This window comes from Vitis riparia, chromosome 18 (assembly GCF_004353265.1).
Source record: "Vitis riparia cultivar Riparia Gloire de Montpellier isolate 1030 chromosome 18, EGFV_Vit.rip_1.0, whole genome shotgun sequence".
In the NCBI taxonomy this organism is placed as follows: Eukaryota; Viridiplantae; Streptophyta; class Magnoliopsida; order Vitales; family Vitaceae; genus Vitis; species Vitis riparia.
Genome location: NC_048448.1, coordinates 7,988,877 through 8,004,811, shown reverse-complemented (window position 1 = coordinate 8,004,811; position 15,935 = coordinate 7,988,877). Strand labels below are relative to the sequence as shown.

At 35.8% G+C, this 15,935-nt stretch overlaps 3 protein-coding genes across 5 annotated transcripts; 1 reads left to right on the top strand and 2 right to left on the bottom strand.

Annotated features, from left to right (window-relative positions):
- Positions 1-14: 14 nt before the first annotated feature.
- Positions 15-2,176, top strand: LOC117907716 (methylecgonone reductase-like). The gene is made up of 3 exons (XM_034821359.1): positions 15-201; positions 1,434-1,819; positions 1,933-2,176. Exons 2-3 carry the CDS (start codon positions 1,551-1,553, stop codon positions 2,066-2,068), a joined length of 405 nt encoding a protein of 134 aa, XP_034677250.1. The 5' UTR covers positions 15-201; positions 1,434-1,550; the 3' UTR covers positions 2,069-2,176.
- Positions 2,177-2,803: 627 nt separating this feature from the next.
- Positions 2,804-6,176, bottom strand: LOC117906423 (probable LRR receptor-like serine/threonine-protein kinase At3g47570). Its single transcript, XM_034819438.1, is given in 3 exon segments — positions 2,804-3,367; positions 3,463-3,489; positions 3,492-6,176. Coding segments are annotated over 3 exon segments (3,078 nt in total). The 5' UTR covers positions 6,124-6,176; the 3' UTR covers positions 2,804-2,948.
- A 5,573-nt stretch (positions 6,177-11,749) lies between these two features.
- Positions 11,750-15,125, bottom strand: LOC117907276 (agamous-like MADS-box protein AGL104). 3 transcript variants are annotated; one of them, XM_034820769.1, is made up of 12 exons: positions 14,711-15,125; positions 14,521-14,574; positions 14,384-14,399; positions 14,218-14,282; positions 14,016-14,043; positions 13,876-13,937; positions 13,657-13,756; positions 13,518-13,568; positions 13,189-13,328; positions 12,867-13,057; positions 12,425-12,523; positions 11,750-12,156 (listed from the first exon to the last, which is right to left on the bottom strand). In XM_034820769.1, exons 1-11 carry the CDS (start codon positions 14,917-14,919, stop codon positions 12,447-12,449), a joined length of 993 nt encoding a protein of 330 aa, XP_034676660.1. In that variant the 5' UTR covers positions 14,920-15,125; the 3' UTR covers positions 11,750-12,156; positions 12,425-12,446. The 3 variants fall into 3 exon arrangements, with proteins under 3 accessions (XP_034676660.1, XP_034676659.1, XP_034676661.1); XM_034820768.1 differs by lacking the exon at positions 11,750-12,156 and having other exon boundaries at positions 12,263-12,523; positions 14,711-15,124; XM_034820770.1 differs by lacking the exon at positions 11,750-12,156 and having other exon boundaries at positions 12,263-12,523; positions 14,735-15,122.
- Between the last annotated feature and the right edge of the window lie 810 nt (positions 15,126-15,935).

Sequence of the window (15,935 nt, the reverse complement as noted above, 5' to 3'; positions counted from 1 at the left end):
AATTTCGGACAAAATATTTAAGTGTCTTTTAACTCGATTTTTCCAATTATGAAATTATTGGGTTTGGGTAAAAATTCATTTTCTTCTTGTGTGGATTTAAGAAGAGGCTAAGATCGAGCTTAGTGTGGACTCTAAGTATGCTCTGAAAGAAGAAGGTGCGAAGCTGAAAGTGAAAAGACGTTGGTCAACCGAGAAGGATTGGTAAGCTTGAACTAGACAAAACTTTGTGTTTAGTTTTTGTTCTTCATAGTAGACGTTTTCGATCTTGTAGGCCTATGATTTTTTATGTTTTTTTTTAAGGTTTTTCACATTAAAATATGGTGTCCTTGTCTCTTTTTCTTATTTTACTTTTTGATTAGTCTTCAATTTTTTATATAATTGGTTATTTGTGCATATATATTGAATAGAAGAAAGATGAGTTGAAATAGATGTGATTATTCATTAGATATCTTGAATAATTTTTTTGTTTATTTTGATTAATGATATCTTATAGTAATTAGAAATGAGTTAAGGAGAAAATTGTTTGTATGATTAATTTTGGGGAGTGTTACTGCATTTGCTTGTAACTTGCATTTGAAATTTGTTGGGGGAGTGTTGCTACATTCATATTTGTACGTGATATTTACTTTATATTAAAAAGTGTTTGAAGAGAAAAGAAGAGAATTGTAAAAATTTCTAAGATTAAATAAATTGTTTTGGAAGACTTTTTTACATTGTTCAAGAACATCTATTCACCCCACCCTACTTATAATCCATCTTTGAGATTCACTTTTAGGGTTCAATTGGTTTTTATCAATTCAATTAATTTTTTAGGCATCCCTAATAGAAGCAGTAATCAAGTTCATCTAAGTTGATGTTATTAACCTGAGTGTTGTAATAGTTGCCACTTGTCACTTGTTATGCCTTTCCTCCATCAACAGTCCATCCTCATAAATCATTTAGCTGGAAGCGGAGAAGTCTGCAAGGAAGAGGTCAGAAACATGAGTAGAGGAGCAATAATAGCAAGGCATCAGTTACAGCCTTACAGGGTCAGATAGGTCAGAGTCAATGCACAAATCTACCCTTAGACCTTAGTAATATCAACCGAGCTACTTTTTTCCATATGCCAACAAACATGCTCAAGCTTTGATTGAAGATGGCAGAAGGATGCTGAATGTTCCCACATCAACCCTATTGTTTCCTAACTCCATAAAGCTATGGCCTAGCTCATTAACCAGTACATAGGCCCAAGAGTGGAACACCAGTACCTTTGATTGGAGTTCCTCATGGAACACCAGGTCAACTGTCGGTCTTAGGCTCTCTATGTCATGCATGAAACTGCAGGGGTGATTCTTTTGGATTTGGTATAAATATGCCAGCATAGCATTGGCTTATCCACTCAGTGCGGTACAGAAAAGCATACTCCTAACTCGTAAGTTATATATACGTACTAGGAAAATCAACAGAGTCAGAGACCCACCCTCTGCTCTTCTTCTATCTATATCTTTGGCCCACAAGGATGGAGCTCAGAAACCAAATCCCAGGAGTGTTGCTGCGCTCTGGGGCAGGAAATGCCTTTGATAGGCATGGGAACAGCAACTTCTCCCTTCCCACAACCTCACCGGCTCACCTCCATCCTTGTGGATGCCATTGAGGTGGGCTACCGCCATTTTGACACTGCTGCTCACTATGCTTCCGAAGAGCCTCTAGGCCGAGCTATGGCAGAGGCTGTGGCCAGAGGCCTCATTAAGGGTCGAAGTGAAGTGTTCATCACTTCAAAGCTACGGTGCAAGGACAACCGCCCTGATCTCGTTCTTCCAGCCATCAACAAAACACTCCAGTAATCAACTATTAACATTTTAGCTGAATTTATTGAAATTAGTAGTTGAATTCGAGTTTGTTATACTGACATGTATTGGTTTTTGTTTTCTGAACATGTAATTATACATGAAGTAAGCTGGGAATGGAGTATGTGGATCTTTATCTGGTGCATTGGCCTGTGAGGCTGAGGAACGAAGCTCCAGACAAAGGATTTCGCGGGGGAGGATGTTGTTCCATTGGACATGAAAAGGGACATGGGAGGCCATGAAAGAGTGCTGCAGATTGGGCCTGGCCAAATCTGTTGGAGTCAGCAACTCCAGTTGCAACTATTTACTAATGGTAAAAGACAAAATGAAATAAACACGAAAATTTTCAATATTTTAATGTTATTTTTTAGAATAATTCTCATTTTAACATCATTTTTTGATATAGGTTGTGTCTTGATATTGAAAAATTGAAAGAGATTTAGAACTCATCATGTGAGAAAAACTGTTAAAGACTTCAATTATTAGAATAAAACTTAGATTAATCACTAAGAAGATGATATTCTTAATATCTGTCCAATCTTTTAATTGGAAAGGTGATTAAATTATTTATAAATAAAATAAAATAAATATAAAAGTGTTATTAATTAATTTACTAGCCTCACAAATTTTGTATGATTTAATTTTAAATCATGTGCCCTCATTTAAAAAATAATTAAAGAATATATTTAAATGCCTTTAATTTATGAAAATTAATTTGAACAAATGAATTAAAGTATGTATTTGATATCGTACTATTCAATATATAAATATACTTAATTTTAAAAAATTTGATAATTAAATAAGTTATTATATAAATTTAAAGTTAATTACAATCTATTGGCCTGCCTTGCCCTGGCTCATGGAAATACGCCCAATGAAACCGAAGTTTTTAAGCCTACCATTTTTTTGGGCCTGACTGGCCTTAAATTCTACTCAAATGGTGAAATGTTAAAAACCTTATGGATTGTCCGAAATGGTAAGAAAAATATTCTTAATTTCTGGATTTCCGTACATAAAGACACATTATAGTATCGTTTCTAGTTTTTACACACAATGATATATATATATATATATATACCCACGCACTTGTAAGTTGAGCATAAGAGATGGGCAAGTAAAGTACTAAACATCAACAACACAATGGGGTGCAGCTCCTTCCTCCATATCATCGAGGGTCGGTTTGAGAAGGGCCTTGGCAGCAGTTTTGAGTTGGGAGAGAGCATCTCTGGAGCTGATGCGTCTATCTGAAGTGTCCACGGTGCAAGATAGCGCAACCCCAATGACAGCAATCAGACATTCGTGCTGCACTTCCTCGCTTATTGGGTGTCCTTCATGTTGAAGATCTCCGGTGGGAAGCAGCAGCTCAGGGTCCACCACTTGCCTTACGTTTGTTGGGAAAGCTGATTGAACCCACTGGGCTAAGGTCAGTCCCCCAAGGAAGCTCTCATGGGTTGGGCTTTTCCCTGTAAACATCTCTAACAACATAACTCCATAGCTGTACACATCTCCGGATGTTGTTGGTTTCCCTCCCAGTCCGTACTCTGCATTAACCAATTTTGTGGAGAGTGTTAAACTCAGGCGACATGACTATTAGTGTACAATAAAAAGATCAGGTGTGTTAGTTGTTACTGCTAACCTGGAGGTATGTATCCTATGGAACCCTGAGACCGTGAGTGGAGGCTATTGACTGTTGATCGGCCGCTCTGTCCATCAGTAACCTGGCCAACCCGAAGTCCCCTACCTTGGCGGTCATGTCTTTGTCCAACAGCACGTTGCTTGGCTTCAGATCACAGTGGGCGATGGGAGTTTCAGAGTCATGGTGCAGGTAATCCATGGCGCAAGCAACGTCAATGGCTATCTTCAATCTCTCTACGAGATTCAGCGCACATCCACTTGCGTGCCTTCTCGTTCCCTTGATCCAGTCTTCCAAGCTCCCATTGTGCATGAAATCATAAACCAGAGCCAGAAATTCTACATTCTTAAAGTCCAAACTGGAGCATGAGGTGATCAGCTTCACAAGATTCCGGTGCCTTACGTTCCTCAAAGCCTGACACTCGGCGAAGAAACTCTTCCATGATCCATTTCTTTGGATGTCAAGCACCTTGATTGCGACTGCAGTACCTTCTGTAAGATACCCTTTGTAAACTGACCCGAAGCTCCCTTTCCCGATCAGATTTTGCTGGTTGAAATTCCCAGTTGCCATGCGTAGATCATCATAAGAGACCACTTGGTGCAGCACTTTAAATGACTCCGACGTGATCGGCAATTTCTTTGCTTTGCTTTTCTTTAGATAGGCTAACACACCGATTGCCAAGCATATTGCTATCGCTGAAGCGATTATAAGTATAATATGAAAGACAGCAAATCTTCTTCCATGGCCTTTTGTACAGGCCAAATTCAAGCAAAGCTTTGAGTTTCCTTCAATATGAACACGGGAGAGATTTTTAAAGACTCCCTCGCTGGGAACAACTCCTTCCAGGTTGTTGAAAGAGAGGTTTAGTAATTGAAGGGCCTGAAGTTCTTGGAGACTGCTGGGTATTGAGCCAGTGAGTTGGTTTGTAGAGAGGTCAAGTATTTCCAAGCCCCTCACTTCCCCCAGAGTATCTGGAATAGAACCTGAGAATTTGTTGTTTGCCATGAACAATTCCTCTAAGCTCTTACATTTGCTAATGGATTCGGGAATGCTTCCAGATAAATGGTTGTGAGAGAGGTCAATTGTGACAACACTTTCGAGTGCTTCAACTTCTTGAGGCAAAGGTCCAGTCAGAGAGTTCTTGGATAGATTCAGCAGAGTGCTCAAACCGGGAAGGCCGAGAATCTCCTTGGGTATGCTTTCATTGAGCCTGTTATTGGATAGATCCATTGAGAGCAATCTCTGGAAGTTAGAAAAATTTGTGGGTATTCCTCTCACCAATCTATTGCTAGATAAATCAAGCTGACTCAATTGTCGGAGATTGCCAAGGGAGCTTGGAATTCTGCCGGAGATATTATTGGAAGCCAAATACAATTCCTGCATCTCCCCAAGTTCACCAATTTCTGGTGGGATTTCACCAGAAATAAGATTATGGCTCAAATTAAGCAAAGCCAAGCTGCTAAGATGACTGATTGAGGGTGGTATACTACCGTAGATCTTGTTCTGACCCATATGTAAACTTGTGAGAGAAGTAGAAAGATTACCAATAGATTCTGGAATCACACCCTCCAGAAAATTGCCATCAATGGCAAGGAAGTTAAGATGGGTACTGTTTGTCAAAGAAGTAATGAAATCGAGACCCTGATCACCTGAGCTTTTAATCCGATTGTACCCAATATTGTACATACGCAGCTGCGGAAGATTCCCCAGACCTGATGGCACTGATCCTTCCAAAAGGTTGTGTGCCATCCGAATGACATTAATGTTGGTGAGATTGTGCAAAGATCCAGGAATTCCACCAGTGAATTTATTGATGCAGAAATTGAAGATGAGAAGGTTTGGAAGCCTATCTCCAACATCACTAGGAATTTCGCCCCAGAGGTTGTTGGACGCCACAGCCAAATTAACCAGCGAAGTGATGTTGTATATGGATGAGGGGACAGTGCCCTCCAGCTGATTAATGGTTAGATCGAGTTCTTTCAAATTCTGAAGGCGACCCAAATCATCAGGAATCCTGCCACCCAAATTGTTGGTGCCCAAACTTAGCGTGTCCAGTGAGGAAAGGTTGCTGATAGAAGGCGGAATATCACCAACAAGCTGATTGCTACCCAGTTTGAGGATTTCCAAATTTCTGAGACGGCCGAGCTCTGCAGGAATTGTACCCGAGATTTCATTTTCCTTCAAGTCAAGGATCTCGAGCTCTAAACACATAGTTATGTTGAGTGGTATCGCACCTCTGATGTGGTTAGAGCTCATGTTCAAGACGCTCAAGCGGGAAAGGTCACCAACCTGATCAGGAATGGTTCCTGTCAATTGGTTATCCTGTAGCTCAAGAGAGCTAAGGAAGGAGAGATTCCCAATATGCGGGCTTATGGTGCCTGTTAGCCCAAAGCCTGAGAGATCAAGGCCAGTGACCCTATCCCTGGACTCATTGCATAAAACACCAGTCCAGTTACATGGGCTGGAGTTGTTAACATTCCATGAAGAAAGAGTCTCCGAGGATTCGCTGCTCAAATGATATTTAAATGAAAGCAATGCCTCCTTGTCGGTGTTAAGGCTCAAGGAAGCTGAACACACAATACGAAATGAGCTTAGGGAGGACAGAAGAACGGCAAAAACAGCATAGTGAAGAATTAAAATGAAACCCATGTATGCTGGTTTCATTTAGTTTGGAAGAGGAGAAGATGGAGGGGTGGAGGGGAGGAAAAGATGTGATTTTGATGAAGCACTACATATTCCCCTACTCATATATATATATATATATATAAGCGATCACGTATATGTAATAAATCTGAAAAGCAAACAGATTTTCCATGGCACGCAATAGAAATTTTCAACGACTTCAGCCTCATCTTATGCTGAAGGCTTTCCAAATCAGGACTGGGTCAGCATGGAAGACTTTGCCTCCACAACTGGAAGTCGTCTACCCGGTAAGTCCATAATTTGAGCGCCAACGGCACTTGAATGAATTGACAACAAATTGAACCTTTTTCACATGCAATCTCTCGCCACGGCTCCAGCTCTAGAAATAACAAGTTCTTCTCACATACAATTTTGGTTGAGCTTGCCCCCCATCTAAACGGAATACACATATCAAAATTATAAACATTAGTTCCATCCACAACAACAGATTAAAAGTGAGAAGAAGTTGGTTCTCTACATCAATATTGCATATGCCCAAATCACAGTGACGAAGGCCACGTAGTGGGATCATACTCAGGGGTCTAAGGAACGGACCCGATTCTCAGACTTGCTCCACTCACCGAGTTCCACCCAGAAGAAGTGAAAATTTGTCAAACACGGAGACACTAACATAGGTAGAATTTAAGGTCGACCTACCTCCCCACCAAGGAACTGAGTTTTTCCACAAATGAACTTGGGTTGATCACGTTTCTGTGAGACCTCATACTGGGTCTCACTTTCATGAATGCATGCGATGTCATTGCCGTTATTGTAGAAAGAGCACGCAAATGATGATTCTGAGCCACACGGCAAGTCCCTACAAAAACAGTTCTGGTACATTTAAGATTTAACTTACACAATTGATACAAAGATAAAAGATATAAGATATTAAGAGACAATATAACCTTTAAATTTTCATATATTAACTTTAATTGATTTTAAGGATATAAAATAGTGATGCATTAAAATATCCATTGACTTTTTTTTTTTTTATATAAATAATTGAAAATCAGATTATTTTCTATTTTAAATTATAAATAAAAAAATACCTTCAAAAACTATTTTAAAAAATACTTTCTAAAAAAAATGGTAATATGATTTTTATTTTCTATATTTTCTTTTTGAAAAAATATTTAATTAAAAAATGAAAACTATTTTTAAAAATAAAAATTGAAAACCTTGTTTAGTACTATTTTTATATGAAAATAATAAAAAGAATTAAATTTCATTATTATCCATTAATTATTTTAATAATAATAAAAAATATATAGTATGTTTACAATCAAGCAAAAGAATTGGTCAATTATGTCTTTTTTGTATGACTATCTTTTACATGAAAAATAATTAAATAATTAAATAACTAAATTATATATATTTATTACTCTTTTTAATTTTATTTTCTTTATTTATTTTTTGTCTAATAGAAAATTTTAATATATCCATAATTAATAAACTAATAGATTAATTGTGCACATTTTGATCTATTAAAATAAATTATTTTCTAATTTAACTAAATAAAATGAAATAAGTAAATAAATTTGGGGTTAGTTCTATTTTTTAACATATCCTATATTAATATTTTTTTACGGTTAAATAAATTTATTATTATTAATTTCTTTAATTCCAAAAATAAAATGAAATAAATAAATAAATTTGGTATTTTCTAACCAATCTTATTTTATATTTCTTATGGTTAAATAAATTTTTATTATTTTTTCTTTATTTTCAAAAATAAAAGGAAATAAATAAATAAATTTGGCTTAAATAATAGTTTTTAAGTAATTTTTTTGTCTTATTTTTAATTACATTTTGCATTGAAAATAAAATAAAATAACATTTTATTTGTTTTAATTATTTTAAATGTCAAACTATTGGGAATATAGTTTTACACACTCACGTATACATAATTTATGTATATATATATGAAATTTATACCATTACACAAGACTATTATACTAATTTTATAAGGGTGTACAAGACTGTACATTTTGAACAATTTTTTTTTTTCTTGTTATCTAAGGATTATACGCCCTCCTACTACAATTTCTTTCATTTCACGTACTTTATTTAACTCGTATATAACAATTCAAATACTTACCATAATAATGATGTTTTTACGTTTTATATCATTTTCTAAATCAAACCATTTGAAAATATGGTTCACATATCATATGTGAGCACATGTGGATGAAATTGTACCATTGTACAAGGGTGTTATACTAACGGTATAAGGTAAATGTTCAATTGGACAAGACAAATGTTCTAACTGTATAAAACAAATGTTCTAATTATACAAAGGGTATATAAGACTATCATTTGTGAAAGATTTCAATCAATTTTGAATAACTTTTTTTTTGTCTTGTCATCTAAGGATTGCACACTCTCAAGGTACACATTCCTCTATCACACACTCATCTTATACACTTGACTTAACTCGCATATGACAATTTGAATACTTATCCCACTAATGATGTTTAAAAGAAAATTTTGTTTTTCCATTTTTCATTATTTTTTGGATCAAACCAATGAAAACATGGTTAACCTACCTATGGTTATACATTGAGTATGAGATACTATATGGAATTTGGGTCACTATACAAGGTATTTACACTAAGTGTACATAACAAATATACTAACTATACAAGGGTGTACAAGTCTATTATTTGTGAAGGAATTTAAGTGATTTTGAAAAACTTGTTTGTTTATTTCTCCTAACCAATGATGAATGACATTCCTGACACATGTTGGTTAAATATATATTCATCTCATGCATTTTATATAACTTGTATATGATCATTTGAATAGGTATCTCACATATGATGATTGTAGAACAAAATTATACAACAATTTTTCTTCTTTTTTAAAACCAAACTAATGTAAATATGGTTAACCGACCTATTGTTAGATATTCATGAGACGATGTATGGAATTTGACTTATTGTACAAAGGTACTACACTAGCTGTACAAGACAAATTTACTAATTGTACAAGAGTGTACAAGAATACTTTTAGTTAAGAATTTCAAGTGATTTTGAAAAACTTTCCCATTTTTTCCATTCAAGGATTTTTCCCCACTTAAATTCTCTCACTCAAGAATTGTTTTGAATTTATTTTTTAATTTCATCATCAAAAATTTGTAATTACACATTTTATTTTTGTAGTTTTAGCAATGTTATTTCTTTCCACTATTTTTTTGTGTGAAATTTTATCCAGAAGAATCTATATTTAAAATTATAATCATATTTATCAAATTTTTTTACTAAGATTATCTTTAATTCTTTTAATATATTTGTACTCATTTATTTAAAAAAAATGAAAAACTATTTTTTTGTAAACATGTTCTATTACCTTTCAAGTAAAAAATTAAATAAATTTGAAATTCAATAAAAAAAATTAAATACCACAAAATTTTATATAACATATTTTATTTGAAATTTAATTTCTAAAGTTTCACAAAAAAATTGTATTGACAATTTTCTTGTTGTAAGTCAAAATACTTTGCATTAGTTTATCAAGATAAGAAAAATTATTAATATAATATTATAACTTCATATCTTAGTTATTTTTTAATAAATTTATCTTTTTAAAAATTTTAAACTAAAAACATTAAAAATTAAAAAGCTAAAAGGATATATATCAATTATTTTTTTTAAAAAAATATGGCTAATGTGGAAAATATAAAAAATAATTAAGAATAAGAGAAAAATATAAATGAAAGGATAATATAAATTTAAAATAAAAATGAAAATTAAACTAAATGATATAAAATATTTGGATGAAAAATCCCAAATTTTTTATCCTTGCTTATAATAAGTGTAAAAAGATTTAATATATTTAAAAATGAAACAAAAAAAATATTATTGTTTTTTATTTAACATAAAATAGAAATATAGATTAAAAGAAAAAAAAAAAAAAAAAGTTAGAAATGAGTAATACGTAACAAGGAATAGAAAGAAAAGAAAAAAAAAAAAAATTCACACTCACTATACGGCTATGTAGGGGTTAAGGGTATTTTAGGGATTAATGAAAGGTAATATCCATCAACTTAATTTTTACACTTTAAAACTGAAATAACTCGTCAATAAATAAAATAAATAATTATTATATTACGAATATATTATTTTTAAAGATATTCATCAAATATATAAGTTATAATTCCATTTTATTTTTTAAATGCGTCACTTTTTTTTTTCTTCCTATTCACTCTTTTCTTTCCATGAGACTCATGGGCTGTGGTTGCCAAAGCCAAACGCACCAACGAAGAAATGTAGATGATTAGTGGTGAAATGAAGTAGCCTCAAATTCTGAAGACGACCCAAATTAATCACCAGGTATACTGCCACCCAGATCATTAGTGCCTAAATTTAATGTGATGAGAGATGAAAGGTATCTTCCAAATTTTTTGAGACGGCCGAGCTCCGGATGGGAATTGCTCTAGAGATTTCATTTCCTGTCAAGGCATGAATCTTGAGCTCTGAACACGTAGTTATGTTCAGTGGTGTTGCACCTTTGATGTGGTTAGAGCTCAAGCGGAAAAGCGCACCCATTTGATCAGGATTTAGGAATAGTACCTTTAAATTGGTTCTCTTGTTGAGGGAAGCAAAGATTGCCAACATGGCCGGACTTATGGTGCCCTCATAATCCAAGGGCCAGAGAGTTGAAGATCGATGTCCGCCTTGTCGTCAGTGACCTCATAATGAAGCATTAAAACGAAACCCATGTATTCTGGTTTCATTCAGACTACAAAAACAGAAGAGATAATGCACTATCAGAGCCAAGGGAAAGATGTGACTGACAAATATTTGACTATCTTCCATGGCTGCTGGGGAAAATGGACATCTTCCAAAGCCTCCCACAGTCGATAAGACTTTGAATAGTGGGGATGTGTTCATGTACATCTGAGAAAACATCGATATAAAGCGATCTGATCATATAAAATTACCTATGCATTTTGAAGTCCTAATTCTTTCTTTTGCCTCTCACACTATATTAATTTTGAATTAGGGGCTTGCCTCTTTCTCTCTCTACCGCCTGTGTCTATCGCGACAGAAGATTGATTTACTGGAGGCATTTACTGCATCGATGACATGACTTGACGCGGAATCAAAGTGTGTGTTTCCACCACTGGAATTTGGTGATGACTATAAAAATTACATTTTCAACACTTTCTGGTCTTCCCGAATACCAGAAGTGTACGTATTTAATTGAATGGGTCCAATCCATTGAATTGTTTCATTCAACTCAACTTTGTGTATCCAATATGCCAAGAAAGCCCATTGAATATATTACATGATCATGTTGATTGGTGTACGATTTTACTGATTTTCGCTAAAATTATATATAAAATTTAAAAATTGTGAAAATATTAACCATAAATTCAAAACTGATGAAAGCAATGCTTTATGTATGGAAATTGATCGAGTCAACATTGCAACTTGTGAATTCACTATAACACTTCAGCTGAGTCGCAGTGGCTATTCTTCTTTTCTAACTTTTGAACACCGAGCTACTTGGATAAATAAAATTTAATGGCACCCACCGCCATTGCTAACGGATGTGATGACCTTCAACCTTTTTAAAAATCATCTTTAATATTGTTTCATAATTGTTGACTTCAAAGGTGTGGAAGACTTAATTGCATCCAACTGCATAAAATATCTGAGGATACATCATTGGGTCAACCCGAAAGTGAGACTATTCAAATTAAGATGGATGAATCCCAGGTGGGCAGGCAATGGCTTCAAAGGTGTGGAAGACTTAATTGCATCCAACTAAATGAGTGGGAATTGAAGACCCCATAAAATGGCTGAGGTCCGAGGATACATCATTGGGTCAACCCGAAAGAGAGACTATTCAAATTAAGATTGATGAATCCCACGTATATAAACCTTCATCTTTTATATTATATATACGTACGTGAAGCTAAGGACGGGGATCATAGGTTTGATTTGAATAGATCTTCATGGCCTCAGCTAAGCCTTTCCAGTACCCTTTCCCAGTGGGAATTTCAACCTCCTGTGATACGTGGAAGTATATGACAGAAGATTATGTATATGTATTCCATGTGTATGATGCATGAGATGATCAAATTTATCCAAATAAATAGAAACAACTACTAGTAATATTAATTAAATTTCTTATAAGATTATAGGAGGGTAAAAAAACAATCATTTAAGTTACCTTACTATTTCTAAACACTCAACAAGGTATAGATAGAGAAATAACAACCACCGCCAGTAAAGGCAAAAACAAAGTATAAACATCACACGTGATATCTGTGTACCATGGATGGATATGTTGATGATTCATGGTGTGAACTGAGACAGAAACAGTTCAAGTAGTGCCGGTCCCCGGGGCTGTGCTGCAGGATAGGAGCCATTCCCTGCCAACATATCTGACTTGTCACAATTTATTTGTAAAATCGCTTAACTAGGACTCCCAAATTCAACTCTACCATGTTGCGAAGAGGTAAATTAAGTCCATGATTACTGTCCGGACTTTACTATCAAAGGAACTTCTACTCAATATGCAAAACTACAGCTTTCCGTAATAGCCCTATGGAGACCCTCCGAAGGATGTGTTGCTTCACCTAGGGGTTATACTTTCATTTGCACCATTTTCGTTGACAGGATGAATCTGATGGGCGAAGAGAGCTGGTGTTTGATGCAATTTAGCTACGTGAAATGAAAACTTATTTCAAAGAATAGACGATGTTAGTGAAGTACCTGCTGTCGGATAAAATTCAGCCCATGGAGAAAGGTTGACATCGATAGCTGGGCCAAACTGAGGACGCTGCACATTATTATCTTCCTCCATCCCGCTGCTCGGGCTCATGTGATCCTCAAGATGAATGTTTTGTCCTGGAAGGAGGGTTGAAGATGGCGGTAAGATTTCAACCATGCGCTGTGGTTGCTCTCTGCGAAAACAAGAACAAATAAGGAGCAAGAAATTATGGCTTCTGTCGTCAGGTAAAAGAACTTATGCATATTAATGCTAACAGGACTTCTTTTTTTTTTTTTTTTTTCCCTAGTATAACTGTGTAAGCACCTCATTGGGAGGAGACCGTTGGAATCCAAAAAATTCAGGATCTGCACTTGTGGGTCTCTTGGTGGGAGCCAATCCAACATATTGTTTGGATTTCCTGAGATAAAACCATTTACATTTGCAGTCTCCGGAGGCAGATGCACCTGATTGCAACCACAACTTAAGTACTTCAGATTTTTTTTTTTTTTTGGACAGAAATAAATAGAATTGCCATTGTTTTTTTTTTCTTTCTAAATCGTCCACTTCATCCATTTCATCAGCTATCTTCCCTTTCTGGGGAGATATCAAACTGATTGAACAAAGAAAAGTTTAAGAAGACAATCTCCACATACTTGGGCAGTTGGCTGCGGCTCTGTAGTATTATACTTTTCCTCCAAAGCTTGCTGTTATGCATGTAATGAATTCGGTAAGTTGCTAGCATATAAGATTGGGTTTACTTGGGGAGGAATATGAATAAGCAATAGATTTTACCTTCTGAAACCGAACCTGTTTCAAGGTTTCCTCAAGGATCTGCTCCCGGTACTCAACCTCTCTCACTGTGGTGATCTCAGAAGGATCACCTTCAAATATCCTTTAAAAAGAGTGAGATTATGATGGTATGAAGCTTGTTGATTTCCTATCTCTTCTATAAAGGTTGCTGTAGTTTAGGGTTTTAGCTACGGGTAGATGAATAATATAGAAATGGTATACCTTAGTCGTTTCTGCATATCATCCAACTGGGACTTATATTTGAGGATCTCTTGTTGAATCTCCTGTAATCCATGTAATAATTTAGTCTTTGTAGCACAGAAAAAAGCTGAAAATCAAATCAGTTCTCATGCATAAAATACCTCGAGTTGGGAATCTGTACTCATCGGGCTGCTCCACGCAACAGCAAGAAAAAATAGTAGTAGTAAAAGCATAAGAAGCGAGCAAATTAGCAAAAAGTGGACATTATTGACAAACCCCAAATGAACAAAAACTTGGGAATGAAGTCATCAAGATAAATTGAGAAATTAAGCAGGGGGCTTTGCAAAGAGGAAGGATCTTAACCTGGCTGCAGCTTGATAGGTTCGATTAGCTTCACTTTTCAACTTACCAAGAGCCCTTTGTAGGAACTGCAAAAAAATGAAAAATTCATCATTTCTAACAAATTGGCAACAAGCCCTAAAAGTATGGCAGCCCGCTGAATGATAATATCTAGGTAGGAAGTGCTCACCTCTTGATTATGCAGCCTTTTTTGTTGCACGTAAAAGCACAGTTACATCCATATCAGAGAGAGAAAAAGCCATCAACATCAGCACAACAAAAAAGATATTTCTATGTAAAATTACTAGAACCAAGATAAATCCTTACCGGCCTCGTTCATGTTCAGGAAGATTTACATACCGAGTCATGATCTCTTCGATGCTTCAACAAATCAAAAACCAAATCAGGTCACTTATGAACAATCAAATAGATTTAGTTGAAACATATATGGATGAGAAGACATGATCATTTATTTAAAAAAAAAAAAATGGGAAGAGAAGAAAAGAGAAGAAGATACGGTGAATCCATATCTCCAGCAGACCTCTTATTTCCAGAGAAGAGGCTGACTCTTCCAGATGGGGAAAACATGATGAGAGCCACATCAACATCACAGAGAACAGAAAGTTCATAAGCTTTCTTGATAAGCCCATTTCTCCTTTTTGAGAAGGTGACCTGCCTATTCGTTGTGTTCTCAATTTTCTTGATTTGAAGCTTCACCCTCCCCATCTCTGACCTCTTTAATTTTTGAGGTTTATTTCCTTTTCTTGGAAGCCCACAGTACTCTTTGAGGAGGATGAGTTTTATAAGAAGCAGTGAATAGGGAGAGAATCAAATCTGTCACTCTCAGATGCCCCCCTGAAGATATAAAATTAACAAACCTCACAAAAGTAAATCGCCGCGTTTGGGAACTAATGGAGGAAGAAAAAGGATGGTGCAAAAGCAAGGCTTAGAAAACAAGGATATATAAACCATGGTTTTTGTCATTGTCAGGCCATTCAAAGAAGATGACAAGAGAAAGAGCGGATATATGGCGGTGCATCGCCTAGTTGGTGCTTCTTGTAAGGAAGTGATAGGGGCACACATCATTATCACTTAAGAGGGATAGACTCCTACAACTCTCCCTACCAGGCGACTGTGGTTGTTTCACACCTTCGGTCTTGAAGGTGCCCACAGTATCAACAATAGGTGTGCACACATCAGTACTGTCAGCAAGCAATGCATTTGCCTCCACTTGTTACACTTTTTTCTTGTGGTTGAATGCACCCCTCTTTTGTATTTCAATTTCACCACATGTGCAGCGGTCTCTAAGGATAAATATCTCAACAAAAGACTACTAAAGAAGTTCGTTTTTTTCCTGCTGGGGTCCCATTCTGTATCCCAGAGGGGAAATTGCAGTAATTAAGTAATGGTGATAAAAACTAGGACAGGGAAGAAGGCTCGATTAAAGCTGATCATATGTTGGAGGGTGAAGAGGTGGAGTGGCAGGCTAAATCTCTCAGGTAGCAGGCAGTGGTACTTCGAGTTTGTGAGGGCGGGGATGACGAGGATGATACCAGTGTCGAGCCAGAGACCAGGCATTAGCAACGTGTCCTCACTCTCTTTGTTTTCTTCCAACCCAATTCTGCTCTTCATCCCACGCCTCACCTGCAAGGCCTACTTGTCACTGCCACCTCCAACCCTCTTGTCCCTTGTCTTCGGCAAAAAAGCTTTGCCGAAGATTGACGGATATGATACACCGCAAT

Excerpts from the sequence above, each read along its gene's own strand:
- LOC117907716 (XM_034821359.1), top strand. The coding sequence starts at position 1,551 with ATGCCTTTGATAGGCATGGGAACAGCAACTTCTCCCTTCCCACAACCT. Across the intron at positions 1,820-1,932 it reads GCCATCAACAAAACACTCCA|TAAGCTGGGAATGGAGTATG; the intron begins GTAATCAACTAT and ends TTATACATGAAG.
- LOC117907276 (XM_034820769.1), bottom strand. The coding sequence starts at position 14,919 with ATGGGGAGGGTGAAGCTTCAAATCAAGAAAATTGAGAACACAACGAAT. Across the intron at positions 13,757-13,875 it reads GATATGCAGAAACGACTAAG|GATATTTGAAGGTGATCCTT; the intron begins GTATACCATTTC and ends CTCTTTTTAAAG. Across the intron at positions 12,524-12,866 it reads TGAATTTTATCCGACAGCAG|GGAATGGCTCCTATCCTGCA; the intron begins GTACTTCACTAA and ends ATATGTTGGCAG.